Raw genomic sequence first — 12,107 nt, 5'->3', positions numbered from 1 at the left:
ATGCATTTGTTTAGTGTTATGTTTAGTTATGCATTTTAGGAATTATGCTTAGGCTATCCTTGGTTTAAAGTCTTCATTGTTTGGAACTTAGCTGGAGCATAATAGTATATTACTGTATTGACCTTTTGTTTGTTAGGTGTAATTGCATAATAGCATACCTGGAGCATAATAGATTTCTGGGAGTTCTACTCCCCGAGCCCAGCCTGAGGCCACGCTCGGAGCAACTTGGAAGCAGTCACTATTGACTCGACTTAAAAGCAATCTTCCCCAGTTTAAGATCTCCAGAACAGTAGTGTCCTTGAGAACTGGCTAGTGAATGAAGTTCATGGCCTGAGTTGATTTGACCACCCATATCTTTAATGTAAAACTGTCAAGAAGTGTTTTTATGTTGTAGTGTAAGATTTTAAGGTTTAAGACTTTCCTCTCTTTTACACTCTTCAGATCACATACTTGCCCCCCTCCCCCCCCCCCCAAATAAAAAAATTATTCATGGATTTCTTATTGCTCAGTTTACTAATTACAATATAAGTATTGTCTCTAGGTCAGGCATGTTAAACATACGACCCTTTGCAAGCACACCTGCAGCCCGCACAAAGGCTACTGTAATTTGGTCACATAAAGGCTAAAACTGCAGTTTTTATATTTTAAACTAGCACCTTTCAATAGATTTCAGGAAAACAAGAGAAGCCCTCATAACAACATATATGTGACCTATATGTTCCTCAGGGGACCCTCAGTTTGACATGCCTGGTCTAGATGACATATACTGTATATATATATATATGTTACAAAATAAAGGGGCCAGGTTTTTTTTCATATATTTTTTTGTATTTAATTTTTTCCAACGTTTCCTAAATGTTCAACATGGTAACATAACAAAAATAACAAGAAAACAAATTAATAAAAAAAAAATTTTTTTTAATTTTCAAAAAATTTCAGACAATAAATATACATAGATTTCTTTTCTTTTCAGTATGCTATCAGAATATCATATAATTTTCATCAGCTAGTATTTCAGACTGCTGTCAAGTATAGTTTGCTGCAAACAAATTTTCATTAAACCCTTCCAATTACATAGTCAATTTTAAATTTATGACTTCCTAAGTTTTGTGTTTCATTGAAAAAATGTACCCAGTTCTTTTAGATTGAAATAGTTTCAAATAATATGTGAAAATGCAGAGAATCGACTAGTAATTTGTAGCTCTAAAAAATTTTACATTTGTAATTTTGTTTTAAAGAATTATTGAAATTGTAGTACTCAACAATAATGTTGGTTCTTCTACTCTGTAAATTTTCTTGTAAGTTTCATCTTTATTGGAAGTAATTTGTACTCGAATATGTGAAAGTTCTAGGTCAATATATTTTGAATTGAAATTAATCAAAATTATTAAAACAAAAATGGAAAGTGAATTCCATACATTTACCTACGAATAAATACATATATACATACATAAATATTTATTATAAAACATTTTTTCAGCATTTCAATACATTGGCTTTATTGGCGCTGTTGTATCACATATTGGCACCTGCTATGATGGCATCATTTATTTCAGTAATATTTGGGTGCCAGGGTTTACAAAAACAAATATCAGGAACTATTGATCTCAGTACCAGCCACTGCCTCCTCTTTCATACCGATAAATGGCATTGACACGTGCCAGGGAAGTTGCGCTCAGTGCCATAACAGCACCGTTACATGTGAGGTGTTGTATAGTGTCACAGTGTAGACACTATACAACATATACATGTAGGGGGGTATACTGTATATACAGTATACCCCCCTACTCCCTCCCCCCTACTCCCTCTCTCTGTCCCTCCCCCCCTACTCCCTCCCTCCCTCCGTCCCTCCCTCCCTCCCTCCCTCCCTCCCTCTGTCCCACCCCCCCCTCCCTACTAATTGGCTCCCAGAACTGAAGGGTAAGAGCTACGAGGAGAGGTTAGAGGCATTAAATATGCCAAAACGAGAAGACAGAAAAAAAAGAGGTGATATGATCACTACGTACAAAATAGTAACAGGAATTGATAAAATCGATAGGGAAGATTTCCTGAGACCTGGAACTTCAAGAACAAGAAGTCATAGACTTAAACTAACTAAGCAAAGATGCAGAAGAAATATAAGAAAATTCACGTTCGCAAACAGAGTGGTAGACAGTTGGAACAAGTTAAGTGAGAAGGATGATGGAAGCCAAAACCGTCAGTAATTTAAATCGTTATATGACAGACTGCTGGATAGACGGGACACCACGAGCGTAGCTCTCATCCTGTAACTACACTTAGGTAATTATTTAGGTAACTACACACACACACCTTCCTTTTTCCTTTTATTTTCTCTGGAAAAAAAGTTTTCAGAATTTTTCCCCAAAAAATCAAATTACTGTATTGGAACACAATCAATGTACAGCTGGGATGACTCAAGAATACTGATGGACATTTTTGCGATGGGGGTGGGGGGAGGGATTGGTTATTAATTTAAACAAAATTATTATTTAAAAGAGACAAGATAGTCATGAAAATGATGCCAGATGCTACAAAATACAGATAATTTTCCTATATTTTTCTATTTTTGGTCAAACTATATCGAGTTTAAAAGACCCCAGCCCTTTAATTTGTTCTTTTTCTTATTTTAGCTCGACCTGAAAAAAAGAGTGTCCAGTCAAAAACTAAAGAAGAATCTATGGCAGAAAAGAAGCAGGAACTGGAAAAACGGTTACAAGATGTGACGGGACAGCTGGGAACTCCTGCAGCAGCCAAGAAGACGCCCAAAAAAGGTTTGCCATTATTCTGTTTAATTAATGATTTTCCTTTATTGTCACTTATGAAGTGATAAATCTCTAAAATGCTTCTTTATGTTTGGTTAACACTATCACTCTCTTTGGACACCGATCACGTTCATTTTTTTTCTCTTGAGTCCTAACCGAGTCCACTACAAAAATATTTGTATAAAATTCATTTTTTATCTGATCGACCTTGGAATAGATTCAAAATAAGCAACTTTAGAATGCGCACATATGATACCAAAATGAAAGATATAACATGAAGCTTGATGTCAGAACACTTGAAAGATTATAAATACGTTTTTGGGTCTAAATTTTACATTTTAAAATATTTGTTAAAATTCTATTTATTGTGCGATTATTATGGGACTAGTTTTAAAATGCGCGCCTTTAGATTGCAAATAATTAGATACCAAAACGAGCGACGTAACACGAAAATTGATGTCAGAAAACTGGAAAGATATAAATAATTTTGATGATGAGCATCCAAAATTTAAATATTTGTTAAAATTCCAGTTATTGCTTTATTATTATGAGACTAGTTTTACAATGCGCGCCTTTATATTGCGAACAATTTGATTCCAAATCGAGCGATGTAACATGAAAATTGATGTTATCAAACTGAACGAGTATACACATTAGTTTGTGGTGTGGAAATTGGTGCTCGTTCACGGGTAACTTTAGGCTTTGCTGTGAGGAGTCTCGCCAGGCTTTTGGACATTATATGCATATACATCTGCAGGGAATTTAATTGCGAACACAATGATGCCAAAACGAACAACGTTGCACGAGAATTAAGGCGAGAAAACTGAAACGAGTGTACACATTTAGGCGTCGCCGCACGTCCCTTGACGTCAAAGTCTGCGCCGCTCACGCGCTGCACACGATAGTGTTAATATTTTGGGGAGAAAAAGATTTCAGCCCATGTACAGTGAAGTATTACTTACAAGTTCCTGACTATGACTATAGGCCTAAGGGGTTTGACGGCTGAGTGTACAGCGCTCAGGATTCATAGTCCTAAGTTTCCCAGTTCGATCCTCGGTGGAGATTGAAACAAATTAGCAGAGTTTCTTTCATCCTACTTCACCTGTTCACCTACTAGTAAATAGGTACCTGGGAGCTAGACAGTTGCTACAGGCTGATTCCTGGGGATATGTAACAAAAAAAAGAGGCCTGGTTGGCCTCCTCAAGGTCGACAAACCTCAAGGTTCCTTTGAGGACCAGGCCGCGGGGACGCTATGCCCTGAAATCATCTCAAGATAACCTACAACTGACTATATCTTTGATGTTTTGTTTCCTCCAGGAATGTCCCTTCCTTGAGGAAGTGGTTCCATGTAGAATATTCATTAGATATTTGTTCTCATCAAAAGTGGATTTGCATTGGCTTAGCTGTCACTCAGGTCAAGCATTTTTTGTATACTTGCCCAGACAAGCGTGTAAAAGAATAACAAGGAGTGCACAATTCTCTCCGCTCTGGGTCACCACTATTTATTACTATTATTCTAAAATAATATATTTATAAGTTTATTTGTAAATTACCAATGGTAGTAAAATATAAAAAAGATATTCTAAAAATGCCATGTAATTAGTAATACAGAACTTCAAATTAAATAAATCTGAGACTGGTATCAGAACTGTATCTGAAAATTAGATAGAGTTCTATGTTTGTTTTGTTTTCTAGTAGGATTCAAGAGGAAAAAAAAATATGGGTGGAAAGAAAAACTCAAAATGGGTTTAACCCTTACACTGCTCAGGGGTCCTGGGGACATTTACACCCCTGTGCTCAAGAAAAAAAAATTCAAAATTTTATTTCATCTTCTAAACATGTTAATTTGTGTCCCCTGAGCACGGGAAAAATAAAAAATAAATCGTAGGTGACATATTTTGGGCGCAATTGACCGAGGAAGTCTGGCAAAAAGTGGGCGTTGACAGAGCGGTCGTCAGACCCGGTCAGCGTCACCCGCGCTGACAGGTGGGAGTTGCCACAAAGATATTATTACCTAATTGTTTGAATGTATCCGATTGATTTTTTCTTAGTTTTTTTGCAGTAATATTATTCAATAGTGTGTATTGTAATATATTTATATAATAAAAGTGGTGAATAATCGCTACACTCAAAAGTATGATGTGCATATTAGTGATTCAATTATTATGTTTATAAAACAATAAACAAATAGTTTTGCTGCTATTACACTCTATACACAGGTTATAAATAAGTATCTGCATGTTTTGGTCACCATAACGAACCACTAAGTTGGTATTGAGAGTCGAAAAGCAGCGAGGAGTTACCGCCACACACCAGCCAGCCACTCGCTGCCACTCCCTCAACACACGCACTAAACTTTCTTCCCCAACAATACCATTTGTGGTGTTATTACACTATATACAGACGTTATATATAAGTATGTATATATTTTGTTCACCACAACGGTACAGCTAAACTGATATAGTTAGTTCAGGCACTAAGAGTCGTCGCTATACACAGATGGCGGCTGGCGGCTCCCTCACTCATTCAAGGTCACACGCACTAAACTTTCTCCTCCAACAATACTGTTTGCAGTGTTATTACCCTATATACACATATTATATATAAGTATCTACATGTTTTATGCACCGTAACTGTACACCTAAGCTTGTAGTGCGCCCAAAGAGCATAGTGGCCACCCTCTAAACAGCTAGACAAATCGTGCAGACGACGTCACCTCTGTCACCCATATGGCTCCTCCCAGCATAATCCTTTTGTTGTTATTACACTAATACACAAATTATATATAAGTATCTACATTTGTGTTCACCATAGAGAACCACTGACCTGGTATGGTGAACTGCAAACAATAACAGGTACCCACACAGTCAGTAAACGATGCTGTCTCCCTCTGTCTCTCAGCATCACTCCTCCCACAGCGCTAATTATTACAACAGTCCTGCTATTATCACAACCCTGGTTATTTATATCACAGTCATGGGTCATCTGTAATATTGTCATCGCTAAATAATAACAATTATATATTTATTTTGACATTTTTCGGCGATGCTGTGGTCACAAGCTGAACAGCAATGCTGTTCGCACATGCTGCATGCGCCAGCCTTGGTTGCTCCAACAGTACTGTGCCTCTCACACCTAAGAATATTGCCCACGATTTTAAAAAAAAATGGTGTCTGTTTACAAGAGCCCTGAGGAAGCTACTGTGAACCCCGTGTAGCCGCGTGCCATTTGAATCGGGCCTGGCACCATATGGCGTATATATACGCCATGCGCACCGTGGGACATGTTACTCAGGGCGTATATATACACCATGCGCACCGTGGGACATGTTACTCAGGGCGTATATATACGCCATGCGCACTTTAAGGGTTAAACTAAATATTTTGAACATGGTGGTGGTTCCACATGCTTGAAAATTCTTTAAATTAATGACTTAATATGCATAATAACTAGGATTTAATATTTATTAAGCAACAGTATCCAGAGAGGTCATCTTGGCTATTATAAAGATTTTTCAGAAAAAATTGATTTCTTTTCATTTCTTTAGTGAAAAATGTCATGACTCCAGCTGCCCTTAATTCAGGTGAATCCTCTTTGATGATGTGACATAAGCCATTCTATCCACAGTTTGCCCCAGCATGTATTTAATGTTATCTGGCACCTCGATGTCTTCCTAAATTAGTTGCATTCTAAACGTTTCTAATCTTGATTCCATATGTGAAAGTATTCCATGTTGAGCCTTTTGTTACTGATTACTAGTACAGAGGTCGTATTAAAAGTGTCACTTTGTGAGGTGAATTTTTTTATTTTTACATAATTTCTTCCAAACTAAATCACCTGCTAGTGTGTACTGCATTATAGAAAATGATTATGGATATTTTAACTTGCTCATGCGTATTAGCCTCAGTATAGAAAAGGCAGTTCGTTTACTCATACCAGTAGTGAAACATTAGTGCATATGTTAGTGCACATTTGTTTATATATTTCCATTAAGTGAGTAATGATTATTACCACTAGGCATTAAAAGGAAATTTTTATTCATTCCTAAGTTTAACTTTTAAACATATAAAACCTTACAAAAGTTTTCTTTTACTTTTCAGAAGAAAATAAGAGCGTTGATGTGGTTGGAGGAGGCACATCACGCTTAACAGAATCTAGCTCCTCCTCTTCAGACAGTGATTCATCTTCATCATCATCATCATCATCATCATCAGATTCCTCAGACTCAGAAGCAGGTTAGAAGTGCATTTCTCACTCTTCGAAATAAAACCATTTTTGTATCATCGTGACCAATATTGTTATGTCATTCGACTGATATATTTTTTCTCATTTTTTATTCATTTGTACATAGTTCATTCCTAGTGTGCCAGATAAAAGTGGCACATGAACTTATTTATATTATAAGTTAAGCTTGGGGCTGTGTACATACCATACCATGGTTCATACCATGCCCTGAACATGACAGTGCTGCCTTTCACAATTTCTTTTATACAACTTTCCTCAGAACTATCAATTTTCTTTTTATACTCATCTGTTCTTCATATTCTTATTCATATTTCTACACTGTTTCTACATTTTTTTTATCCTAGAAGGGTTTAATATTATTATTATGTTAATGACTTGTCTCTCCCCACCACTGTGGACACAAGAACAAGGCACAAAGATTGTACTGTAAGGATCAGGCCAGAGTGCAGGGATGTGTTCAGGGGGTCAGCGAGTTTGTGCACTGGGATGAGATGTGGAGCTGTTGGTTGGCATGAGCGAGGTCAGGCTGGGTCACACCTACACATGGCAGACAATGTGAATGGTGGCTTATTGCTTACTGTTTCACTTGCACCTGAGTGCCAGAGAAGGGCGAATAAAAGGGTTGGGCTTTGTTGAAATGGAATTTAAGGGGTAGAGGTTTCTTGTGTTGCCTCTTATATTCAGTTCAGTATGTTGTTATTCATTAGTTCTGTGGGGGCCAAAAAGTTTGTTATTGTTCTGCTGTCACTGCCTTGGACCAAGTGAGCACATGATGCTGCCGGCTTGCTGGCCTCCAACACATTGTTTGCACTCACTGGCTTCATGTGGTCTGGATCCATAGGCCACAAGGTATCATCACAAACCCACTGCAGAGCACACTCAACCCTTCCACTGAATATGTCAGTCCTCAGTGTTTAAGTCTTGTGTCGCAGTGGCAAACATGCTGATACCTTGTTCTGCGGTGGAAGGGGTCTAGCTTACCAGTACCTGAGAGCGGGAGGATCTAATAAAAGACTTGTAACATCAGCTAAACCATCCTTCCACCTTAGTGCAGTAACCTCTCAAAGAGTGATTGTTTGTATGAGTGCAAAACTAAGTGAGGATGTTAGCAGAGTGCTGTACCTGCTTCAACACCAGTATTGAAAACATGGTGCATCATAATTCCAGTACTGTATAACTGTAAAGCTCCATCTGAAAATAGGCTTAAGTTCATTATTTAAAGAATTTGTACTTTCACAATATTTTTTATCCCACAAAAAAATAAATTTAAATTTTGTAACCTTAGGTGATGCTGTGAGATAATATAAGGATTGTAATGATTCTCCATAGATGTAAAAGCAGAAATTTGCTTCTGTCACATCTATTATGGTCTAGTATATCTTCTGTATTTAGGTGCGTTTTGCTTCATTTCAAGTGAGCAATAAGCTATCAGTTGAACATTGCCAAGCGTTATTGTGAGCCCGTGGCCAGACTACCAATGTACATATGAACTAAGAAAGTGGTATTTACTCCTCCTGGTGCATCACTGTCAACTTAACATGTGTTTGTGTCTTTATTAGCAGATACAAATGTTGTATTATAAAAAATAAACAAGTCATCCTTCTAATTCATTATTTCCTTGTCCCGTGTTGTCCCCTGGACACAGATTGCACTCTGGTGATCCTCATATAACACATACACACAAAATGGGGCTTGTGGATAGTCCTACTTTATTTCTTTTCCCTTATTGCTGCATATGTTAGAGTAGGGTGTCTATAAAGCATACACATCAAGCAGACTCATCAAATGGTAAGTTCAAATGCCACATTCCTTTTGAACTCTACATGGAGACTGGTATGAAACATAAGTAGTGTTTTGAAACATCTGGGAAAACTCTGCTTAAATCATATCTAATTTTATTCTTTATGTATGATACTAGTTCCACTTTCAAGGATATTTTTATTAAAATCTCAAGAGGACCAATTAAACTGGCATTTCGTCGATTTCTCCTGCTCAAGATTTGAACCAGCTATGAAGGACTTCAGAAAATGTAGGGTACCTTATAATGGAATAAACTGAAAGTTTTAGAAATTAAATATTTGAATATATGCTTAATATATATTCAATGGTGTAATGTGTGTCATAAAGAAAATTTAAACTCTCTTTCTGATGACAACATGATGCATTAATATAAATTTTATCTTAATATGAATTTTGCATCATAATGTTATGCAGCCTGTTCGTTACCTGCCTTACAAGTGGGAGGAACCGCTCAGGTCACATGGTAGGCAGGCTTCATTTCCTAGTACCCTATAGAAATCATACATTTCAACACCATTGGCCCTTACCTTATCATGCATTTGTGTTGATTTCTTTGGGAATCCAGTAATATTTTGTTTGTGCATCTTGGTGTTCATATTGTATGTCTCAATTATGACAGAGCAAAAGAATAAAGATGTTACGTACTTTACTATTCGTTATGAAAATCCAGTTACTGTATTTGCCGGTGTAAAAGATGCACCCTCACATAAAATAAACCCCTATTTTACAAGGATATTTTGTTGAAAAACAAAAAAACAAAATTTAGTATGTTTATACATTTATTGAAAGATATTTTAAAGTGGATTTTGTACCCCAACTCCTACCTCCTCTAAGATTAGCTGTATAGTTGTTTATATTTTAGGCAGGAGAATTGCTATTCAGGATTTGAAACTTGTATTTCTGGATGTGATGTGTTGCTGCATCAGGTCACCAGGGCGGTGCACCCGGCTGTGGCGCACCATCACAGCGCTCTAGTTTTGTTGTCATTCACTCAGTGCAAATGGCTGACAAGCGGATGAAAGTTTAACATTACTTTCAAATTTATAAGAGCATTTTTCACTTAGATAATATATAAATGTCTCTTAAAGGTAACTCGGTTGTTAAATAATGTATGACATATATCAGGTGTGGATTATGTATGCTGGGTCAGGAAGTGAGATGGTGTGAGCTTCCTTCGTAACTGCCGATGCTTATCGTAAGCAATTTTTTGTAAGTTTGTGATAACAGACTGTGATAAGTCGGCTTGTTTTAAATATTTTATTATTAGTAACACAATTTACTGTAATAATTTGGCTTGTTTTCAATATTTTATCATTAGCAACAATTTTTTGTTCCTAGCGGACATACCCAGTATGCTCGTCCAGCTCCCTACCCTATGGCGCTCGGTCTCACATCCGTAGTACGGCCGCATTAGACGCAGGGCAATCTTTTGATACATTTAAAAATAAAATAGTGTGTCTTATACGCTGGCAAATATGGTATTTTTTTTTTTTTTTTTTTTACACAATTATTTTTGGTTTACCATTAAATTAAGCACTCAATTGGGAACATAAGTGTATACAAAAAAATTAAATACCGAAACAAACAGCTGTATAAACATAAAATGTTTAAAAAAAATTACTAATATTTATAATACAAAACATTTATAAACATTTAAGACTAGCTCTATTAGATAGGCACTCTGGAGGCAAAACATATTTAATACTATGAAAATAACGTAAATTATGCCTTAAACTTTTATCATTTTTATTATATAATGAGCAATCATTTGTAAAAATTTATATCTACATATAATAGTTGTAAATGGCTGAGCAAATGTAAAATTAACATAAATATTTCCCTTTACTACTCCATCAGCTCATTATTGATACACTGTTCTTTGAACACCTGTAATGAATCCTTCATTTTGTCAGTCTAGTAAATATTTATGCACAAGTACATATAACAATAAGGCTTCAACAGCTGAACAGACTTAAAATTATCAAAAACATTTTTGCAAACATTTATATGTAAATAAGAAAAAACATGACAGAAAATTGCACAACAAAGGTAAGATGAGTAAGGTAATTGAAAACATTTTAGTGGTAATTCACCAACCCATTTAACCCTGGTTCACTTCAAGGGATGAAATGCCTTAAAACCTCAGATTACAAGCGTGTTTACTTTTTTGAATAATATATACAGAATATATATTTTGTAATGGTGCTTGGGTATATTTATGTACTTGTGAAAAGTGTAAGTTGTTCATTCTCCAGACCTATATGTATTTATTTTATTTAATATCACCTATTACATTATACAGACAACTTTATATATGGCAATACAGTATACTGTTCAGTACTGCTCCTTATGTTTATGGACTACTGTATTTAGGGATTGACCTCATATTAAGTAATCCTTGGGCATTCTTTCACCATCATGTAGAAGTGGTTTGGCAAATTCTCTTTCAATTTTATTGTAGATCTCTGCAAGAACAATGTTGATTGACTTGGCTAACATTAAAATTTGAATAGAAGGGAAAAAACAGGTTCACAATTGCCAATAAAATACATTATTGTTGATGTTTGGGGTTGAGATACTTTCTGGTTGATTCCATTGTGGTTCCTCTATGCAAGATAGAGGGCAGGAGGAGTTTAGGAGTAAAGGGCAGTAGTAGGAAGGGGAAGGGAACTGTCAGAAGGGAAATGCCAAGTCATTAAGATTATACTGAGAAGAGTACTTTAATATCATAGGAAAAGTGTGACCACTGATGCAGACTCAAAGAGTAAGAAAGAACCGGTGATAAGATAATGGAAGAAGGAAGTGAAAGTCTAATAATGATTAGAATTTTACTGCCAACATTTTTGGTGAAAAGTCTCTAGTAAAGTCAAGAAAGTTGTATGCGCCTTTAAACGTTAGGCATGACTGTTGTATATGGTGGTGGTGGTGTTTTTTTTTTTGGTTTTTTTGTTTTTTGCCAGGATGCTGGTAGACAGTGAAGGCACCTCAAAGTTTCCTTACTTTGCTATGCGGCTCCGGCCGATCAGCGTAGCCATGCAGGCAGTTGGCAAGTACCATCAGCAGACATATTGGGACCTGAAAGATAATGAACTACACCTGGCCAGGATGAAGCCAGAAGAAACTCTTGGAGAGATCCATAGTGATTCTTACACACAGAATGGTGGAGGCCAAAACCATCAGTAGTTTTAAAGCATTATTTGACAGAGTATTGGGAAGACGGAACACCACGAGCGTAGCTCTCGTCCTGTAACTACACTTAGATAATTACACACACACACACACACGTGTATAAATTAATT

General features: G+C 36.4%; 1 protein-coding gene across 1 annotated transcript in view; it reads left to right on the top strand.

The window, feature by feature from the left end:
• The window catches only part of LOC123775312 (bromodomain testis-specific protein), a 277,850-nt gene that overhangs the window by 174,082 nt on the left and 91,661 nt on the right, over nt 1-12,107 (top strand). Inside the window, 2 exon segments of the mRNA XM_045770359.2 lie at nt 2,631-2,771; nt 6,864-6,998. Of these exon segments, the coding sequence (XP_045626315.2) occupies nt 2,631-2,771; nt 6,864-6,998 (276 nt within the window).

This window comes from Procambarus clarkii, chromosome 70, assembly GCF_040958095.1.
Source record: "Procambarus clarkii isolate CNS0578487 chromosome 70, FALCON_Pclarkii_2.0, whole genome shotgun sequence".
In the NCBI taxonomy this organism is placed as follows: domain Eukaryota; kingdom Metazoa; phylum Arthropoda; class Malacostraca; order Decapoda; family Cambaridae; genus Procambarus; species Procambarus clarkii.
The sequence above is the reverse complement of the archived record's forward strand: the minus strand, read 5'-3'. Positions and strand labels throughout refer to the sequence as shown.